A 22,886-nucleotide genomic window follows, 5' to 3' on the forward strand; every position below is an offset into this window, starting at 1 on the left:
CTGCTCAGCTAACCTGGCCGCAGAGAACAAGCAAACCCTTCTCCGGGGGCTAATCTCCGAGGGAATCTGGGATTACGGGCGGCACTAACAGCGAATCCCCTACACACACTAAACTGAGCCCGGCAGCTTAGCGGGGGTTAGAGGGTTCTCTGGCTCGGCTGTCCAGGTATGGGCCCCGCCAAGATGTCCGTAAGATCTGAGCTACTGGGAAGAAGGCCGGAAAGGCAGGAGTGAAGAGCCCACGTGGCTCGCGGAGGGGGGGAGGGGGACCAACCCGCCGTTCTCCTAGACTCTACAAGGGTATGTTTTGAAGTCATGACTGATAAATGATGCATTAACACTTTTTTTTCTTTTTTTCCTCGCTTAGTAAAATCAAGAGTTGCAGAGAGGCACGAAATAACAGAACCGCCTGATGTTTAATGCATGACGGCGGTCGTCGACATCCAGGTGCGCACCGTCACTCACTGCAGTCAAAAGGGTTCAGAGTTCTGCATCCAGACTACAGATGGCACTATTGCCTCAGTATGGCACTGCACACAAACGTCTTACGACACCTGGTCAAACTGATTGACAACCTTTTATCCCCCCCCCCCCCCCCCCCCACACACACACACACACACACACACACTTCTACAAGTTCATAAATGACCTATACGGTGTTCTTTGCACACACACAAAAACATTGCTTCAAATCAAAACAGCGTTCAGCCTGTAACTCTTCAAACGGAGCTCCATCGCCTCAGCCCCCTTTTTCCCTGTAAAAATAACTCAAATCAGTTTATGCTCAAGCGTCCCGCGGCCTTCATTGGTTCCGCCAGATTGGTGAGGCAAATCAAACGCAGACGTCCACTGACCAAGAGGGAGAGAGAATTAAAAACTGGAGCTCTCCGCACTTGTGACTACCGTCCCAAAAAAATTAAATAAATAAGAGCATAAATTCAACATTTTGAGTTTTCCACCGTGCCCCCGCCGCCCCTGCACGGGTGAGCGGCAACTTTTAGACGATCGCTCGGATCGATTCAGACTCGATTCTCAGCGCCGAGCCAATTTTGGAGGAAAGCGGCGCTGCTGTCTCACAGCACTAAAAAAAAAAGAAAAAAAAATGTCTTTCCTCGCCGCCTGTCACGACAGTTCAGATTCACGAATGCAATGTTTTCTTGCCTTTCCAACTCGTGGCGCGCAAATTACTGGCAGAGTTTACGGAGGCTCCCTAAACTGAAATGACAGAGGTGTTTCTTCAGCGCACCGAAGTCGCCTCAGCTGCTGTCCGGGGTAATTGAAAGGCAGGATTTTGCAGCTGGAATCACTGGGAGAGAGAGAGATGCCCCTGTTGTTACCACATCTGCCTTCACGACGACAAATGTCTCTCATCCTTCTCCAGGATAATTATAGCGGCTTCAGATGGGACGATATGTGTCACCGCTGCAACGTGACCAAAACAAAGAGAAAGAAAACTCTGCTGCTACAAACACCCATTAGGAAAATGTTATTAGGTAATCAGTTCTACTTTTATTAAGACATTTTGATAGATTAAACTAAACAAAAATACTAGATCAAGATGTTTCATTTACAGATAGCACAGAAACAGTAAAAGGACCTCAGTGCAGACAGGTGGGGCCTCCACATTGTCGTTATAAATAGCTCTTACTGTACAGCTTATCTTTCCTGATCACACGATGTGGATGAGCCAATTAGTGACATGGGTTAGAGATGGCTCTAAAAAGACAGCATGGGATGGCGATGGACAACATAAACCAGTTCCATGGGAAAAATCACAACTGGGTTAATGCTAAGAATAACTCAAATACATTGGGAGTACTTGGAATTTGCTGTTGTGGGTTCCAGATGGGTGGGGAAAGCTTTGCACTCGAGTAAAACAAATGTCTTCCATTGTCCGTGTTCAATCAATTACAAACTTCAAAAGGAAAAACAAGGGGGAAGAACATTTATTTAAAAAAAAGAGATCCGGTTCCGGTCACATTGCAAGGCTATTTGAGCTGCCGTGTCTCTCCGAGTGGCTGTGTGTGAACAGGAGGGCGGGGGCGGAGCTAGACGAGGACATCTAGGACATGGTGATCTGCATGGACTCCAGCATCTCCTCTACCGCCTTCATGGAGCATTTGCTCTCCTTGGTGCCGCGACCGGCCAGCTGCACGTCAGAGAAGGAAGGTGAAAGGCAAGAGGGACGGACACACACACACACACACACGCACACACACACAGAGAGAGAGAGAGAAGAGGGGCGAGAAGAGAACATCCGCTCATTAGGTCTCACTGCCAAATGCACTTAACACAGCATCAGAGAGGCCGTGATAATCTCATCCACCTTACACCGCACATCAAGGAGTTCTCAAAGCCAGAAAAAAAAAAAAAAGCTCATACAGAGGAGACCAAGGTCTTTAGATGGCGTTGGTAAACAGGCTCTGCAAAGTCATGCAATGCCACTAATCGTCTGGTTTTCTTCCTCAACTGTTGCATAAGTGCCTTTTTAGATGTGTGTGTGTGTGTGTGTGTGTGTGTGTGTGTGTGTGTGTGTGCCCCGAAACAGGATGCCCACATGATTAGTCCACTTCCATGGCCTCTAGTACGGGAGTACGTAGCAATCTAATTTCGGAACTGTGTCTGCGGGGTTTTCGCAGGAAGTGCCGCCATTGATAATCCACAAGCACGTACAGGACTACTCATGCGCGCACGTACAGGCACACACACACTTTTTCATCCCAATTAAACTTTGCAACGGGCGAGGCGTCCCCTCAAAAAAAAAAAAAAATTCCAAAGAGGGACAATTTCCGTAACCGTGGGCAGGCGACCAGGGTCATAATAATGGGTCGGTCCAATTGCCCTCACTTCACCCACATTTATAGATTTGACATAAATCTGTACGAGATCTTTCTAAAAATAAAACGGTGGTACGCATTTGAGTCAGATGCAGGTTTCCAGTTTTGCTTTCCCCTCACCTTCCATCATAGTTACCATAATGTTCAAACAGCATTATTTACCGTGAAAGTGAGGCACTAGAAGTCTACAGACAGTCCTTAGAGCTAAACGCTAACATGCTCATGTTCAGCAAGTGCACAGTCGTGGCTGAGGGGGATAACATTAGTGATGCAGGTATTTGGGTAGAAACCAAAAGAAAAAGGTTATCCTGAATCAGGGGATCGTCAAAGTCATCCTGAGAGGGACATGAACGTCCTTATCAAATGTGAAAGGTGTCCTTTCAATTAAATCATTATGAAAAAACGCCATTACCCGGAGTCAAAGGCAGGCAGGGGATACGGTTTCAGTGCCACTGGGCAAAGAGAGCGCATCCCTGCACGTCCTCCACGGTGAGAGATGAGCTCCTTACGTTCAACGTAAAGCATTTATTAATTCAACCTTCGACCGTGCTCGGGCCTCTGCACAAAGAACAGGAACCAACTGCAGCCGAAACCTACGCCGGTATTTCCACGGCTAACGGTTGTTGTTTTGTTTTTTTCCCCCTCTTCCTCCTTTGCCAAACTCCATCTCAGTCAGACAGAGCAGTTGGCGAAGGTGTGCAATTGGCTGCGCAATTTCCAAGTGTGACTCATTCTTCTCGATTTAGGGTGTGTGTGCGGTGGGGTAGCTATAATGATCAGTGCATTTCATTGCCTTGCTGCCTAATGCGCCATTACCCCGGGCCCGGTAGTCAATTATCTCTCCAGCCTGAGGTGAGACCACCACATTAACTCCTGCCCTGCTCTCCAGCAGTAGGAGCAGACCAGACCAGCCCCACGTCTATTTAGAGCATCCCATAATAGAGTCATGACGCAGTGGGAGCCTGTGGTCCGTGACAGAAGAGCTAATCAGAGAATCAGTGAGGAGATTCTGGACAGGAGGGCCGGCCGTGTAGTGCTGCTTTGAAGACCCCCCCTTTTACATTTTGACCGAGCCCACTGAGGTCATTACATTTCATTTTAAATGGCGCCCGCAGTCAGTCGTGACCTCTCGCTGACGTCTGCTCCCACTTGCACTACTCACCTGCCCACCTTTTTCTCACGCTGGAGGTATGACAATCACCAGGTACCGGGGCCTAATAAAAGTGGACGACTGACACGAGCAACGCTTAAAAAAAAAAAAAAGGAGGGGGGCTCATCAATCAGCTAAGCACGAGCCCACAGCAAGCCTGCAGCTGTCCCACACACCGCCGCTCCCTTTTAAAAAGATCTCAGAAGTCATTGAACTGGAGGTGGGGAGGCAACCTCACACCTTGCAGAGGGGCGGGATGAAGCTCCCATGTTGGGGGAGGGGGGGGGGGGTCAAACACCACACAGTCAAACCTTTTTACCACGTTGTCCACCGGCCTCTTAAGCGTAGCTGAAGGGTTTCAGGGTTTCACTGAAACATCAGCTTCCTGATTTTAAAAAAAAGGTGCAAGATCCAAGATAGGGAGCAACTTCGGTCTAGTTAATTTACTTATAAGGGAAGAAGGATAAATATGTTTCAAAGTGTTAATTAAAAAAAATATATATATATATATATATATATTGTAAATAGCTTGGATCTTGTACCTTTGTAAATAAATACATTTATATATATATATATATATGAAGTCCCACAGTTATGTTATAATATGCCCTTTTCCAAACCGATTTGATGTGCTTGTATACAGAAACTGCCGGATTCAAAACACAGTTTGAATGATAAATATAGAACGCTGTGCAATTGGTGTCATATGTGGAGAGAAAAGGTTGATTTACAGACTGTTTCTGGCTGTCCTGTCAAAGCCCGATGCCTTCAACCCTTCTTATGTTACACTGGATGCTGCCGACCTCTCTCCAAATATGATTTACCTTTTTCACTCTCTGGTGTATGATTATTTTTTAAGATAGCAGTTTGAGGTGTTCATGTCCCCTGCTGTGATCAAAGACTTCCTAAGACAGCGAGGTGAGGTCAGCGGGCACAATGATCAAAGCAGATGGAGCAGTGTGGACCGGACATCAATCGGGGGTCAGTTGACTTCACCAAACCCACCTCTACATTTGGGAGATCATCAAGGAGATCTGTATCTGCAAACATATGAAGTGTGAACCCAAACAAAACGAGCTGCACCTCCTCCGCCATGACATTCCACTTCAAGGTCAAACCTGAAGGAACAAGTCGGCGCTTCTTCCATGACACCTCTGCAAGAGCTCAGCCATGTTACTCACATGCACACCTTTTTTCTTTCTTCCCGACACCAATATGTGGGCACACATGTACACACATAAAGTTCCTTAGTAATAGCGTAGTAATACGTCAAGGGTCCTACATTGTTGGCTGGAGACCTCCGAGATTCAGGTCGAAGGCACTTCAGGGTCATTGAACCAGTGATCTAGACGGCTCTCTGGGCGCTCATCTGCGATGAGGCCGGGGTGCGGAATAAAGTCTTTGCAGACGTTGTGGCCTTAAATCAACACATTAACAGCAAATGTACCCAGACACTGGTAAACGTGTCTGGGTACACCCTTCGGGATCACTCCGCATTCTGGGGTCCTTTGGTGGTTGCGAATTCTTTTCACATACTATGCAAATGTAGGGGAATTTCTGGATGTCTAGATGTTGTGTCCAAATAAGACCAGAAAAAAGAAAAAGAAAAAGCACAACAGAAGAGAAATATGATAAGTGGTTGTGTCTGGCGTAATGAAGGGGGGATGTGGGTACAACGTACAGAGAGACGAGAGTAATGAGGATAAGAACGACATACACAGAGGAGACAGTCATGACAGTTGTTACGCGACTCACCTTATAGGCTCTATTTATTTGCGTGGCAGCCCAGGAAGCGTACTTCATATTGTCCTTCTTCACCTTGGCACTAACTTTTGGACTGGCAGCGATGTGACTTGCAGACTAGAAGGAACGGAAAAAAAAAGGGGAAGAAGTAAAAAAAAAAAAGAAGGAGAGAACACGGGAAGGAGTGTTCTTCTATCAAAACTTGTTGAAATGGCAATAAAAATAAAAAAAAGCGTAATTGAGATGAATGTGCGACCGCTCTTACCATCTACCACTCATTGTGGCAGAATGGAGAGAAAAAACAGACCTTGGCCTGATGACACGGGAGAAATCATTCACGGGGAGGAAAAAGTGAGTGTTTTAATGCTTCGTGCGTAAATTGTCACTTAACGGGGCCTAATTTCCTCCAACACCATCGATTCACTGCGAGGAAAAGACCTTGTATGTCTTCATATATTCTTTATTATTTTAAACGGCGCACAGTGAGAGGAGCGCTGTGTGAATCACGGTCTCTGCCTTCCCCGACAGCTCCCCTCCGAACCGCAAATCCCATGTCTTTCCCATGTTCCTGCCATCATCTCCACGCAGCAAACCCCAGAGGGCTTAAGCCTGCATGCACTTCAAAGCCCTCCCTACCAGCATGCTGAAACTTTAACTACACACCAATCAACCTTTTTTTCTATCAAATGGTTTCTGGTTGTTTTTTTGTTTTTTTTAAGTAAGCATTTTCTTTTTTTCTTGACCCAAGAGCAACCTTAATTTAGATTTTGTCAACCCAGGCAGGCTATCCCCGAATAGGGGGGGGGGGGGGGGGGAATCCCCATGCAAGAGTAACTAACCCACAACCGGACTGTGGTTAGTGCTACCGGGTCTTCTGTCCAACTGACTTAGATGGTGCGAGGTGGTGGTGAACGTTTCCTGTCCTTTCACTGAACTTCTTGCACCTGTCAAGACCTGGACCACCGAGACTTGCTGACTATCTGCAAAACACACCCTCAAGACAGACCTGCGACCGATAAAGAGTAAACCCCCGCCTGAAATACCCCCGGGTGTTGGCGGATGACTTGTCAGGAACCCGTGCAGGGCCTGCTCAGTCTCAACGCGGACGTGAGCGTTAACAGAAGCGATGGTCTTGGTTTTGGGACCCTCGCCCTGCGCCTCCTGTACTCCGCCTACACCTCCCGAGTGCTTTCAGGGGCAAAGAGCTGCGGTGAGGTGTTTGGACTACCTGAAGAAACCCAGCGCCGCTCAGAGGGAAAACACTGGGCCCCTCTGTGTTGGACCTGCTTCCCTTTTATTCCCCCCCGCCCCCCTCGGTTTGTGTTTTTATGTCGAGTCTCACTTAAATATGATGCATTGGCACGAGCAGACAACATCCTGTTTAAACAAATATGTAGATTAAAAAAGGGCCGTTGGGCCAAGACTACAATCAAACTGGCACCTGGTTGGTGACAAAAATGCTTGCAGCAGTCGTACTGCTCTCGCTCCCTCTCTCCTGCGCTTTTCTCCTTTTTTACTCCGCGGCTACTTTATATATTTAAGTCATAAACATAAAAAAAACTGGCTAAGTCCAACCAAAGGGGTGTTATTACTAAAATAAAGAGCTCCAGAGGGGCCGACTTTTCCGACGCTGGAGTTCACCGTCTGAGTCAGCAGTGCGATGACCTGTCTGAGAGCCCCTTCTTCGCTCCCCAACACACACTTTTTGTGTTTTCTTTCTCTTCATGCAAAGCAGTACTCACCATGTACAGCCCAAACAATGCCCTCATGTTTCGGTTGTTCAGCCTCAGCGCCTGCGCAAAATACTTCCTGGACAGCTCCAGATTTTCCAGCCCCCCCTGAGTGTACTTCACCTGTGCGGAGGAGGCATTAAACACGGCCAATAAGCTGTGCTCAAATGGAAAGCGCAAGCAATGAGGGCACGACATCTGAATAAGCAACACATGACAACCCAGTGTAAACACGTAACACATATTTCATGGGCCTGTATTCCCAGCGACGGTAAGTGCGTGCCGGTGTCTCTCCGTTTTACAGAGGCGCCATTAACCTGGAGGGCGAACATTTATTCCACAGTTTGCCCTCATGCTCGATGACGGACATCCAGGACGGGCGCCTACCTCGGCGTACTGCTCACAGTACAAGTGATTGTGAGGGTTGGTCATCATCAGCTCCTCCAGACAAAACGCTGCTTTTCCGTAGCTGCGGAAATGAAAAAGGAAAACAGGGAGCGCGTGTCATCCTTTTGCATCCACGGCCAATAAACCTGCAGGTATAAATCTGGATTGGGGTGCGGGTCGGTTGACATGCGATGGACTTGACATTCTAGTTATTTACAAGCTTAAAGTAAAGGTTACCGAGTCCAAATAAAGCTCAACGCCTATCCAGTGTGGTGATGATCTGCACTCCTTTGGGGGAAACTGAGGATCAATCCTGTCCGCCCGTGTGTGTGTGTGTTTTTATTTTTATTTTTTCAGCCTTTAATGTGTAGTTAACTACCTTCCTGAGGTCAGCGCTACAGTAAGAGCTGGCACACAGCGCCTATACTCAGATGAGATCACTTCTCAGCAGCAGACTGCTGAGCTGTTGACCTCACACTAATCTGGCTACTCCTCCACTTCTCATGCACAGTTTCCCCTTCTCCGGGCCCAGGCGAGCCGAGATACAGAATATCGTTGAACACAAAGCCGGAAAACTTCTGCACGCCGAACTAAACAGAAGCCGAGGCAGAAATACCAACAGACAAATCGGGCTAGCCCATCAGCACATCCCACAACAATCTTAAACGATGCCTTTTTTTGTATTTATTTTGCTTTTTTGCATTTTTGAAGGGCGTTTATCGGTTGAAAGATACACGACTTATCGAGGAGGGAAATGCTGAGAGTTTAAGTCAGCCACGGTAACTAGCTGAAAGATTAACAGCGTAGAAGGGAGAGGAAGGTGGGGACAGAGAAAGAAAGAAATAAACAGGGGGGAAGGGGTTTAGTGGATGGGGGTAGATCAGAGGGCTTGGAAGGTTGAGGGCTGCTTACAATTACCACTTCCTCTCCATAAAGACTTTCAGATGTTCATGCAGTGGCCGTGGCCTGCAACAGAGCGCGCTCCGTCAGCCCTCGACCAGAGTCTTGTGCCAGAGCCAGACCCTCACCTCTTCCCCAAAAGCCATCTAACCCCGCCGTCACCGCGCCGCTCTCTACGGCAGCTGTACCGCGGTGCTCGAGTAAGGTCGGAGCCTCCGTCAAGAGTCTGTAAGAATCCCATTTGTTTTTATTTGGAGGTTAGTAAAAAAAAAAAAAACATCAGCATTGGCTCCCCCTCATTTCAATACCACATTCTGACTGTTTATAGAGACAAAAATGGACTCCGACTGCGAAAAAAAAGATATTATTTATCCTGTAATTCTGGATGACCAGTCCAATTCTGTCAGTCTCATATGCAGGGTCAGAATGAGAGCCAGCAGTCGCTCCGTGCAAAACAGACAAAAATAATCCTTTGTCTAAACACCGCTGGCATGAGGGATTGTTTTAACAGTGTCAACTAGGGGGCTATTAATTACATTTTTAATGCGTTAACACCGATGCCTGCTGCAACCCCCAACAATGGCAGTGTAGAGACACGCTGCGTTGTATATTTTTAGCTCCCAGGGTGTTGCGCAGTGAGGGGAAGAGAGTTTATTTCTCTTCCCGCTTCTCTCGTCACCCTTCGTTTTCTCTGGCTGGGAAGTCGGGGGGGGGGGGGGGGGGGGGGGAGTGCCACCACCTTCTCCTGGGAATCTCACAGCAAGTGCTCCATCCCTCTGGAAAAGAGCGACGATAATGCCTGGCTATCCGGAAGGAGGAGGAGGAGGAGGAGGAGGAGGGGAAACAGGGAGTTTGTAACCCAAAATAAAGAAAACAAAGAAAAGAAATTGACACGCCTGTAGATAAGGGGCTGTGGGAGTGAATGGTGTGATATTAGAAGTGTTGGGATAAGCTGGGAGATAATCCGCTCACCCCTGGATTTCCTCTGGCTACTACAGCAATAAAGCCTCCGGGACAAAAGCACGAAATATCCAATAAGTAGCCTTCTCACCACGCTACACATTCCTGCTGCCACTGCCCTCGTACCGGAGCAACCAAGCAGTCAGCGTGCCCGCACACACACACACACACACACACACACACGTATATAACCATAGTTCAACCATAGACACTGCTTCACTTACGTCTGAGCCCCAGACAATTAAGGGGGGGATAAAAGGTGACACAAACAATTTTTTTTTTCCCTTTCTCTTGTCTGTCTGGCTATTCTCCTTGGCAACTGAGATATCAGCGGGAGGCCAGGGAGGCTTTTCTGCTCTCATATGTAGGAGAGGGGGGCTTAAGACCGAAATCCTATTAAACTACTCTTATGTGACAAACATGGACAGGGCTCCATTCAGACCCCTGGCTGAGTTAGGCATCTCACCGCCTCCCATTGTGGCCATGCAACGGCCCTCTGGAGATCAAGCCATCAGTCTGATGTGAAGCCCTGTTAAACTGACAGATACACCTTCAACATATGGCTGCTTTACTGGAAACAGATTACTGGTTTCCAAAGCACTTTTTAAAAACACAACATCTGTCATTTAAGGAGCTCTCTCTCACACACTCACACACACGCACACACACACACACAAGAAACAAACAACTGCACATGCAGCATACAACTCAAATCCCAATCTCTCTTGGGAACGTTTTGGTGAATTTGAGCATGGTGCCAACCTATTTTATCTGATATGAGGGAAAGCACTGACATTTCTTTGTTGGTTTAACCATTTCTTAGGTCAAGTGAGTGTGTTTAAACAGACAGTGGGCACACAACTGGTTGAACACAGCGCTCATTTCCTGTCTTGGTTGTTTCTTAAATTTGCTGTTGAGAAATCAATACTCCAGAATACTTATTGGCTAACCCTTGTAATAACAGAAGGCGTGTAAATCCAAAAGGTCATATTGAAATCGTCTTTCGGTTCAAATTGGTTATAAATAGCGAAGCTCGGTAACAGCATAACCACAAAGAATGTGGACTTCTGTTTCAAAGCTGGATATTGAATGGGCAGGCCGGAAAGTAGCCCTCCTGTCACAACCTTTAATGGTCTACTCCTGAATGGATGCACGTTTTAAAATCTTGATAAAACATTTGAATGCAAATGTTGAAAACCACACTTGTCAACCAATGTTCTAAGTGCTAAAGAACCTTTTTTTATTTAAAAAATAAAAAAAGGCAAAGAAATGTCACAATTATGTTCTATGCCATGAGGAAGTGCAAAGTAAATCACCCTTAAGCTAACGGATGCTAAGGTGCATTAAAAAAAAAAAAAAAAAAAATATTTACTCGTGTTCGTTGATGTAGAGCTCCGACAACTCATGCCACGCTTCTTGATCCCCAACAAACCTGTTAACAAAAGAAAAAAGACAATAACTCCTCCTCCTCCTCCTCCTCTTCCTCTTCCTCTTCTTCCTCCTCCTCCTCCTCCTCCTCCTCCTCCTCCTCAAACACAGTACCGTATATGAATTTGAAAAACAGGGAGTGCAGTTGTGACATAGTGATAGCTAAGATGCAAGTACAATATTACCATTCACTATAATGACAGTCATCCAACCGCCAAGGTAGGAGGAACAGTCTGCTGGCATTTCATGCACAAGTCGTGCCAGCTCAATTGAAAGCAAACTTGGTTTTTTAATTAAAAATAAAAGCCAGGGGAGGAGGGGGGTGCCTGACCCGCTCCCCCTCTCGTACAAATACTCACTGCTCCAGATACTCATTGAGCTCCCGGATGGCTTCGGCGTTCTTCCCCTGGGCCTTCAGTATGGAGATCTTGCGCTTCCTCGCTGCCTGTGGAGCAGAGAGTAAACAGGATTAGGAGCTCAGCTCTTGAGTGTTTGTCTGAAAGAGGGGGAGTGAGTGTAAGAGTTGGGAGTTTAAGTGTGTACATTAGCTTCTTTTTGGGGACACCACAATCCTGTTCCAAAGCTTCGCTGTGAGACTGAATCATTTCTGTGAGATGAATCAGCATGAAAATCTTTTCATGACACATTTGACGCCGAACGCCAAGTTCATTCGTTTTTGTTGTTGGTTTTTTTTGCTGGGAAACTTAAACTGAACATAAGCCTACCGAGACATGATTGGAAATAGTTAGTAGCGACGTCCAACGGGAGATGGACACACACACACACACAAGCCCGTGTTTGGGAGTTGGAATGAGCTCAGTGGCTGAGATAAAAGTGGTGAGTCATAACCTAACCAAGTGGGGAAAATGGCACACTCCCTCAAACCCCAACACCCTTCTTCCTGCCCGGCACGGCACGCATCTAGCGCTCCACCAGCCCGACTGACATCAGCTGAAAATTGCTTTCCGCTTCGTTTTGATGTTGGAATGACCTTAAAGGTGGATTAGATTCTCATCAATCTGTATTAGAAAGTATTACTCCTGCTGCTGCGACTTTTCCAAATGTTTTACCCCCCCCCCCCCTCTCCTCCTCCTCCTTTTGGTAGTAAGTGAAAACCTTAACAGGAGGCTGCCGCTCCATTAGAAGCGCACTGCCCTGCCACAGCTCATTTTATTTATGGACTGGCACTTGATTGAGTAGGGCTTCCTTTCCTGCACTGCTAACCAAAGCCATTGAAAGCTGTGTGTGAGTCATGTCTAGGGAGCTGTAAATTTGGGCCTCGTCTGACACTGCCATCACAAGAAATCCACTTATCCATCAAGCTGGGAAGGCGACCTGCAGAGACACTGCAGCCTCAAGCAATATGTGGGCTTCTCAAGGAGGGTAAAAAACACACAGACACACAAAAGGCAACAGATCAACATCTTGACAAAAACCAAGCATTCACACAGTATTAAAAGAAATGACGTCTGCACACCCCAACAGGTATTATACTTGTATCTTAATTTTTTTTAAAACACTGTTCACATCTGTAGCAGTGTGTTTAGCATCAGTGTGGTCCAAAGGCAAATTGGGAGCAAATGATTCAAATATGTTATGAAGTTATCGCGCAACACTGACACAGTGAACGGTCGACCCCCATCCTTTCTTCTTTTATGTCCACTGACGATAAAACAAAGATCACACCATTGCACATGCAGTGCGTTTCACCAGACCTTTGATGCTCTGCAAGATTCAGGAATGTATACTCACTTCAGACTAAATTACAAGCATGTGGGATATTTCCTCTTAGAATACCAAAAAAGGGAAGCCGATTCATTTTTTTTTTAAAACACTACATTGAGGTTTGAATGGGGATTTTTTTGCACTTGTGCGCTCCGGCCATCACCACACCCACTTCTCTCCCAGTATTTTGTTTTTTTCCCTTCTTTCTCAGATAAAGAACCACTTGGGGCTCAAAGGAACATATGGAAGTTGGTAGTCCAGAGAGTCACACAGCACTTTATTAAATGAGAGCAATTCCAAACCACTCCTCTCTCTCTCTCTCTCTCTCTCTCCTCCTTTCTCTAACTAATGATCCAGAAAAACCTGGCAGTGGGTCTGATCCCCCTGTTATCGTGATTCTTTTTTAATTAGCCTGAGGAGGCCTTAGGAGTGAGGACTGGATTATTTACATCACCCCTGGCTCTTTGCTACGACCTACCGCAATCTCCCCTTATAATAAAAAAACATCACGGCAAGGGTGGTGCATCTAGCACTGTACTTGGAACTGGATGGTAGAAAAAGGGGGAAGTGAGAGAGCAAAGACGGGCACGTACAAGTATTAATGCCTCATGGGGCCGTGAAAGGTTGGTTTGCATCTTTACAGAGCAGTAATGACGCAAACGTCACTGTAACAAAATAAAAAATATTTTATTTCGTACATCAAACTCAATCATTTCTGCGAATTTACTTCACATTCATGCGGTCAACCATTTCTGAATCGGGGCTTTGAATTTCCGATGACAATATCAACTTGTCCAACAATGAATCTGTAATTGCTTATGATGTAAGTCAACCTCAGAGGCTTATTTAAGAAATACTAGCTTTAGCTTTATATATATATATATATATATATATATATATATATATATATATTGAATAATTAGGGTGAAATGAGACCTTTGGCATTCAGTATTGATGCATTGGCACATGATTAAAAATATATATAAATTAGTGCATCCTTGTATGTACATGTTGCGGGTAATGCATAATTTTAAATGCTCACACAAAAGAAAAAGTGGAATAAATGCATTTACGCACGCAGACAATAATTTTGCCAGATCATTGCTGTAGGTATTGGAACATAGCAAGAAATGGAAGTGCTAAGAGTTTGAAACATTTTTTGGACGCCGCCATGGCAAAAAAAAAAAAAACCTTGAGCAATTTTTGTTGATTCAACAATTTTGGTTAATGGGTACCACATCTATTCCACAGCCTGTAATTACAACAGCTCAGTTTCCAATCTCTGCTTCGCATGCTGGGATGCGTCGCAAGTCTTCCTTGCGGATGCCAATTTTCCGCCATTTCTCAGGCCCCGATCCCTTGGAGCATGTTGGAGAACATGTAGGGGAGGAGGTGGCCAACGCTCACAAGACAGGTGACCCTAAACGACGCCATCATACCAGCGCTACCGTTAACAGTGCAGGGACAGAAGACCTATTCGTCTGTTTTGTTCCATTCAAGCCCCGGGTTTGACTGACAGCCTCCGCTCGCTAGGGTGGCAGAATCCAGCATGCAGAGAGCAGGAAAGCGACCAGTCCCTTTCCGAGGATGTCACTGGAAGACCTGTGCCATGTCGGGGAGGTGCCCTGGGATTCACTGAAATTACAACTCCCATTGTCTAAAAAGGAGGTTCAATGCTTTTCAAGAACAAAACGTAGATATGTGGGCTTTTCTTCAATCCTGTGTTGGCCAGCATGACTGGGATAAAATACTTTATAAGTATTCACTGCAAACATAAAACGGTAGTATTTTCTTCTCACGCATGGCCTGGATCAAGACTTGAGCATAAATTAGGGAAGCAGACTACCGTACCAATGTTTTTGCTTGGTTTTTTTTATTTTTTATGCCGACAACCAAGAGTGAGACATTAGAATTGAGTCAGTTGGCAATCTTTCAGTTGCTGATTCTGAGGCATTAAAGTTCGGCAGCGTCGCCATTTTCTTTTTGACAGAATTGATACTTATTGGATGCTTTTAAACCGTATGAAAACAACTTGTAATTGTACTTCCCAGACTGTATTTTGAGCACAAGTCTTGCCTTAAAAAGAAGAATATCCCGTGACCCGACCACTCCCGAATATTTAGTGGAACTGATAAAGTGAGGGTGGGAGTGTGACATGGTGGGAGGCAGCAGCTGTGGCTTGATAAAGATGAGGCTATTACTTTTTCGCATGGCATCCAAAAGCACAAACGCCTATGCTGTGTCTGTAGCACTCACTGCCAGTTGAGAGAAAATGTTTAAAACATCTAAAGTGATCCACATGTCGGCATGGCACGGGAAACTTGTCGAACATCTTTGGGGCGAGAGGTATAGCCAAAATAAACAAAGTCATGGTTGCTTTTGAAAACCCCTTTAAAAGATTTATTTTCTCGCATGGCCACATGTCCTTATGGAAACAATTAACAGCAGGTACATGCTGTTTTGGGTCGGCGGTTTGGGATTGGCAGAACACTGGCTAGACATGCTTCTGAAAGTCGTTTCACAGAGGTGAATGGTAAGTTGAGAAGATAGCGAGCAGAGGGCTTCAGAGAAGTTGAATAAAGTTATTTAGGGCATGTCTGATTTCACAGCACAGAACACAGCAGACTTTGCACCTGAAGCTGGTCGATGGCAATGGAGAAGGTGGGACCGGAGCTCGGCCACGTTCACCAAGGGCGGGGGTCTGAAAGGTCCAGTAAATCACCATCTTCAAAAGGCCAGACCTTTATTTACGGTTCACTCCCACCAAACATGTCTGCCACTGACTAAGAGCATGAATCACCCCCTACCCACCGAGCCCCTTCCCTTAAACGCTTTTCAGTTGTGTGGGTGAAAGGCTGTGGAGCACTGTGGTTGAGGTCAGAGAGGCCAAGGGGAGTTTAACTCGGCAAACTCACACTGCTAACACCAAAGTGCCTCGGCAGATTTAAAACCCTAAAAAAAGTTTTAAAAAGCGGAGACCATAAAGAAGAACGCTAAGCTGAGGGATTTCTCCTTTTCTTGCCCTTCTTCTAAATCTTTTACCGTATTGGTGGGGTCGTCTTGGAGGATGGCTTCATAGTGCTTGTTGGCTTCATCGTACCTTCATCGAGAGAGAGAGAGAAAATAAAACAAAATTACTTCTTTTTTTCTTTTTTTAACCAATCCCAGTCGGGAAAAATGTGGCAGTGGGAAAATCAAACACAGTTCAAGGTAATCAAGTTTCTGTATACAGCATGGCAGGTTCCTATGATTACAGTGAGGCTGTGCAGAAATCAGCGGTGATCTACAGGGACGAAATAAACACCCATTTAAGTTTAGGTTAAATGCTGCGAGGGGCTTATATCGCTTCACAATGAGTCATGAAATCAATACAAACAAAGCTCTGTTTTGAAGATTGCATTTTGATTTGATTGTATCCAGTTTGATTCACCTTTAAACAAAATATAATTGCCGCTTTTACATCCGTCCAGATACGCAGCTACGCTGTTGGTTCAGTTATCCGTCTCTTGGCCCATGCAAGATACCACAACACACACACACATATATATGAACCGGATAAGCAACAATATCCAACACAGAGCGCCTCAAACTGTTGGACTTAGCCCACATGATTCTGTTTAAAAAGAAAATTTATGAGCTGTAAATATCAAATCATACGGTAAAGAAATCTGGGAATAGGAGGTATGTGCACTTCACTTGTCATGTCAAATCAGGTGCTGAAGGATGATTTTGGAACTTTCTTTACCCCTATTAGGAGCAATCTGCAACGCTGACGTTTTAGCAGCCAAACGCAGGGTTCAGTGATGAGAAACTTTCTGCAACAGACAGAAGCAACTCTGGTTCCCATTAGCACTGAGAAGCACCACTTCCAGCGCTGCCGCTTCCCTCACATTCACTTTATTACTCAGCCACACTTTGGGAGATTTCAGATGGCACCGGGCTCACTCATGAGCCACTTTGATTTGCTTTATTTATTTAGGAACCGTGCGTGCGGAGGGGAAGGGCCTTGCCCTTTGAAGCTGTGTCATTCAAGTGTAGCTCTGTCTGCTGCCAATTAGATCCCAGTGTGCCGTTTATTTAATCCGACAGCGCTGAAGCAATCACTCTCAATTATCACAAACTCTGACATAACCGATAAACCAGCAATGGTGATCCGGGTGGGGAATGTGAGCGAGGTAGTAAACAGATTGGAGTAGCCTTTCTTGGGATCAGAACAGGACTAAAATGGGGGGGGGGGGGGGGGGCAAACCGGATCTTGTGGCAACATACTTGTGGGGCCGAGATCAAAACAAAACAGGAAAACAGAGCATGAAAAGAAGGAGGGCAACGAGAGGAATGAGGGGTAACAAAGTAAGGAAACAACGGAGGAACAGAAACCAAAGAAGATTAAGGGACCCCTTAAATAACAGTGGGATCCGACCACTTCCTTCCCGGGAATCCCCAACTCAGGCTTAAAAAGGACACAGGACTACCCAGTGCTGAACCTTTCCTCTCTCCGTTCCCCTCTTACCAAAGGAATGCAGGGCGGGCGGGCAGACACACACACACACACACACACACACACACACAGGGACACACACCTGATGCTTACCTTTCCAACGCTTCCAGCCTCATGCCTGATAATCGCTTCACTCTGTGGCTATCTGGAAACTGCTTCCTCAGTTCCTGTAGACAGGTCTGCAAGGATGAGAGAGAGAGAGACCAATTATAGTTGGCTGCAACTAACGTTTGTTCCACTCTTGCTCTCGCACACACATACACACCTCTACAGATAGAATCCACCTGTCTTGAATATGTCCGATGTTGCCAGTGATTCAGCTAAAACAAACTCAATGCACAGACTTGGAAACACTCAAAAGGCCAATTTCAGTCTTTGATGTGAGAATCTGCCGTTCCTACCGTGTGCGTTAAGTAAAGGTGGGGGGTGGGGGGTGTGGGGGGTGTGGGGGGTGAAAGAATGTCTGCAGTGTGACCTGAAATGTTGCCGCCATCAATCAGATGAAGGCTGGTCCGAATGCTTTTACTCTGGGGGCTGAACAGATTCCAATGACCTGTCTGTTCTATACTCACGGAGTCATTCTTTCTGCCTGAGGGAGTCGTCATACCCATACTGATCGGAGATTAACCATTTAAATAGCCATGATCTGTTGTCTTTTCTTTTTTTTAACCGAATGCAGATTTTAACATTCTTTTCAGAGCGGCGAATACTTCAAACGTGAAGAAAGAACCATCACGTTGAGCTTCTGGATGGCAAGTAAATCCTGAGGGTAAATGAGTTGAACTCCATAAAAAGATGGCCAAGTTCGGCGAACACTTGAAGCACGCATTCTCCACTCATTTGCTACACCCTCTAATTCCAACTCAGAAAATTGTTTTTTTCCCCCAATGTACAGACAGAGTAATACCATTTGGCCAAATAAAAAAATCAGATTTTCACATTTGGCAGAGGGGGGTTTTGCTGCAAAGTAGGAATGGCTGCGAGGGAGTGAACAGTGGCTTTTGAAGCTCTAGAGCGTGAGGAAGAGCGGTAAAGGGAAAAAAAAGAAAAACTTACCAGAGCCAAGTCATCTCGACTGCAGTCCAGCGCTGCAATCATCACCTGCTCATAAATAATCCATACTGGGCAGAAGAGACAGACAAAGAGGACTGTGTGAACGCCCTTTTCCATTCCACTGTCTGCTGTAACACGGCAAATTACATATTGAACCGTACACTTGACGTTGCAACTTAACAGACCGTCCCGCAACAGCTGCACGTCGTGTTTTCTACTCGCACAAACAAGCTTCTATGCTGCGACTCAGCTTGAGAGTCCATTGAAAATAACTTTACCCACTTCATATGTAATGCTCCATTTACCATGTTCTGTGTATGAAACGCATCACAAAATAAACATACAAAAATGTCAAACTTGGACAGAACTATATTAATAATTATAATAAATGCAGGACCATTTCAAGTGGAAGGCTTTACAGTCTTGTTATTCATTTCCCCACACCGTTAGTAGTAAATGATTGAGTCAATTTCTGTAAAATATTTTACATTTGAGAGAATAAAGTGTAACATTATCAAGCAAAATAAGTTGTTAGGTTTGTTATGATCCCCTATCACTTTCAGACTAAAGTTGAACGATCTGAACTACTATTAGTATGATAATCATGATAAAGGTGATAGAGAGTCACAAGTTGGGCAGATGAATCAGATCAAAGCTACCGTTTAGTTACAAAAACAATGTTTGATGACCGAACCAGTCTGTAAATGACATGCTGTTTCTCATCCCTCTCTCTGGATAGTGTGACTGTGGTAAGTTACTGTGGTCCATATAACATCACATTGACATAACATTGTGACACTGATTTGAACATTATGCTGTCGAGTGGTTCATATGAATTGTTCCAATTAGAGATGTCTGCTTTGACTATTTTCTGCTCCGTGATGCTTATTAAGATTTTGTTTTTGTGTGGAGACTTCAATATTGTCAAATACATGTTTCTCTAGTCATATAAAACCAATCTCAAGCAAGGTTGACATGTCAGCAGTTATATTTATTGTACTTGTCGAACATGGCAAGTGGAGCACCATCATTAACAGGCACAACCATTCATTAAACATGTTTCACTTGGTGGTTAGCTATAAAACATATATTGAAATGTTTATTCATTCAGTCAACTGTAACATTATAAACATACTGACTTATAGCCTGACTGCAGAAGCCAATTAATGGAATTAATACAACATGTTAGACGGACAGCTCTGATGAGCAAACTGGACGTGCTTAGCCTGTTAATCGAAAAGAATAATAAAATCCAACTCCGCCCAAAGTCTGGCAGGTTATGCCAAAACAAACAAATGCCTCAAGTTTTTCTTGACTTTAATGATTCAAACTGTTGTTTTGATAATTGCCATCCCATTTCACAGCCAATTTAAGAGCTGATTTCAATAAATACATGCATGTTTATCCACCTCTTTTGAGGACTGTATGAATCATAATGAATAGGGGGGGGGGGAGTAGGAAGGACAGTACAGTAAGGGAGACCATGACCTTTAATATGTTTATGGTAAGTAAAACTCACACCTGCTTAGAAATAAAATCTCAAGAAACTCGCATTACTAGGCAACAGACTATGCGTACTATTGTACCTTTCACACCATTACGATTACAGTCGTGTAATCCCAGTTTACAGTTATTACAGTTTATTAAATGTTATGTTCTGCTTTGACTGATAATGTACTTTGTGAAGTTGCCTACTCATCATCTAAGACACCAAAGCAAGTTAAAGAAAACTGTCATGCTTTTCCAAGTATCTTCCTTTCCCCCCCTAAAAATCTCCTAAATATCTGTTTAAAGGAAGTAGATATTGTATTTCTGTACTTGGCTGGATTGTGTTTTCTTCATCACAGGAAAACCTAAGATCCCGTTTAAAAATCACCCAAAAGAAAACTGCATACCACATAAATAAAAAAGAGGAGAGAACCAAATCTAGGGAGCAGAATATTTCAGGTCCGCACAAAAATGTGTATAAACGGCAGACTGTACTCATCGCTTATTTCTATTATATACCGTGAGCACTGCCACAAGGAAATTATGACAAGCTGTCAGTTGTGTTATTACCGAAACAGTAGGGTGTCACTCGCCTCCCCTGGAGTGAGTTTTTCATAAAGGCTATTTCTATACTTCAGTTTGTTAACTGAAGTATAGAATGTTACAAATGTTACAAAACAAAAAATGTTACAATGTTACAAAACAACTGAAGTGGTGCAACTTGTCGCCTAATCTAATTTCTAAATGTTCTATCTCAAAAAAATCAGTCAGTGTGTATGCTTGCTGAAGAATTCATTGGAATTATGTTAAAATTGTGTACCGATTTATGTAGTCTGGACACACTTACCGTCATCTCCCAGTTTAGATGCATGTTCACTGATCAGCTCTTCGCCAACGTCCACAATTTGCTCACTGTTCCTGCAGTTGTCTTCTCTCCATTTACGCAGCTTGTCTCTCATCTCTGTGGACACAAAACAAAAACAAAACATGCATCCTTAAACTTTGTGATTATTTCCGGTTATTACATGTGCAATACACACTTTGGGATGAGAGTTGGCATAGCAACACATATCTGAAGCTTACTGTCACGCGCACTATAGCTTCTCCATCATCTGAGCCGACGGCGGTGACGTTAATGGGGCTCATCAGACAACCACACGTTAGTGCACATTATATAATTATCAGAGAAGCAAGTGCAACTTTTACTCCAGTGTGGTCGCAACACGTACGGGATGCCACTGACATGTATTGCGACGCAGCTTCCAGCTACGCCGTTAGCTGACGTTAGCCGATGCCGTGACTGTGGCTAGCACGCTACAGGCGTTAGGTTTTTATCTGAAAACAGACCCGAATACCCCGACACAGCTTAACGTTAAATGCGCCTTTAACGCCGCCGACAGCTAAACCTGGCGAGGACGTGCTGTACGGGTCTCCTGTGTGGATGAACACGGTACATTAGCTAACCATGCTAACTAGCGATAGCTTACTCTTTCACACTTCCGACTTGTTAGAAGTCTCCCTCGTGCTCTTGCACAGTAAACACACTTATTGAATAAAACCCAGAACACGCGTAACACCTTTAAAAACATAAAAACAAGTCTCAATGTCACTTGGGGAGAATCTATATTATCTTTTGTCTTACCTTCCCAACCCACATCGTACATTTCTGATATAGTCGCCATTTTTTTTTTTTGACAGCAAACGCCGCCGTGCCTACGTCATGGGCTCGCCAGCTGTGGGCGTGCCTGACGTTGAACATATTTTATTTAACAATATTATTAATAATAATAATAATAATACCGTAGTAACTATTCTAATCTTCAAATGATGTAATAACACTTATAATAATTAATAATACCGATTGATGGACAAAGTGTTCTTGTTTTAAAATGTAATGAGATACGATTTGATTAATTTAAAAAGCGTACATGTTGACAACAGAACATTGAGGTAAAATAAAGTGCACATGCTCTGGCTTATAGGCACAGGTCAAATGTGATTCCAGTATACCGTAAACCTATACGCTTGCATATCCACTGCACTCTTCAGCAGTCAGCAACATGCAGCATGATGGTTAGCAAGCGAGAGAAAGACCTTCAAAATCCGGACGATGCCGTTCTCATGCTCCGTTTCCATTTTTATAATAATTATCCCCACAAAGTATTGGATAGGCCAGTCGGCTGAGTCTAGAATCCATCAGTTTCCTCCGAAAATGTGACATCTATCATTTCCTCCTGATTTCCCTCAGGAGCCTCTGTGGATCTCATCCCCTCCGTTGCGTTCGCTTGCTTACACACTTCTCTCTTTCCACATTACACACTTGTTGATGTGAACTTGCTTACAGGGACATTACAGACATCTGATGTCATATCCAGTGCTGCTCGCTGCACACATAGCCTACTGTGTATGCATACTTTGTCGATGTTCCGTTGTGAAAGGTGTCATCATCTCTGTCAGGGATGCAAATACTAACGCTGTGTACAGTTTAGGTTACGCTCAGCTTTGGCGATCTGTGTACTTGTAATTTCCAAGTCTGCACATGGCAGTCAGTTGATATGTGGTTAGGTTTTTGCTGGAACACAAAACTACCAAGGAAACCACATTAAAACAAGCATGCACTGTCCTTCGGAGTAGAGGGCGTTCCCCTGTCTGCCAAGGTGCCATTGAAGGGCAGGGCCCTAACAGTGACCTGCAATAAACACCATGCAGCGAGCGGGTGTGACTCTCAGGATTTCAGGACACTCTGTGAACAAGCTGTCCATAACTTTGAGATGCAGCTGAACGTGGTGGTGGTGGTGATGGTGAAAATCCTCTTGACATAAGGCGCCTGTTTAACTTGGAGCAGTCCCTCTTGTGCAGAGATGTCACAATACAGGATATTAATTCCAGCCATCTGAAAACCCCAATTGTGCTACTTGACTGGCGCTTACGTAGGTTTCCATGCTCTCGAAGCCCCCACATATGGCACGCGGGACAAGCATATATAT

The 22,886-nt window shown here is 44.8% G+C and overlaps 1 protein-coding gene across 1 annotated transcript; it reads right to left on the reverse strand.

The window, feature by feature from the left end:
• Positions 1–1,928: 1,928 nt before the first annotated feature.
• emc2 (ER membrane protein complex subunit 2) lies at positions 1,929–21,616 on the reverse strand. Its single transcript, XM_034529175.1, has 11 exons — positions 21,542–21,616; positions 20,747–20,860; positions 18,415–18,479; positions 17,452–17,537; positions 15,903–15,960; positions 11,495–11,580; positions 11,080–11,139; positions 7,848–7,929; positions 7,473–7,583; positions 5,743–5,847; positions 1,929–2,149 (listed from the first exon to the last, which is right to left on the reverse strand). The coding sequence occupies exons 1-11, from the start codon at positions 21,579–21,581 to the stop codon at positions 2,063–2,065; spliced, it is 894 nt and encodes a 297-aa protein (XP_034385066.1). The 5' UTR covers positions 21,582–21,616; the 3' UTR covers positions 1,929–2,062.
• Positions 21,617–22,886: the final 1,270 nt, after the last annotated feature.

Source organism: Cyclopterus lumpus, chromosome 25 (assembly GCF_009769545.1).
Source record: "Cyclopterus lumpus isolate fCycLum1 chromosome 25, fCycLum1.pri, whole genome shotgun sequence".
In the NCBI taxonomy this organism is placed as follows: Eukaryota; Metazoa; Chordata; class Actinopteri; order Perciformes; family Cyclopteridae; genus Cyclopterus; species Cyclopterus lumpus.

Bases quoted from the DNA above. Each gene is read 5' to 3' on its own strand.
- emc2 (XM_034529175.1), bottom strand. From the start codon at position 21,581: ATGGCGACTATATCAGAAATGTACGATGTGGGTTGGGAAG. The intron at 7,930-11,079 runs GTAAATATTTTT...TCATTTCCGCAG, and splicing joins CTCTACATCAACGAACACGA to CTACGGAAAAGCAGCGTTTT. The intron at 5,848-7,472 runs GTGAGTACTGCT...CGTTCCTTCTAG, and splicing joins CATTGTTTGGGCTGTACATG to TCTGCAAGTCACATCGCTGC.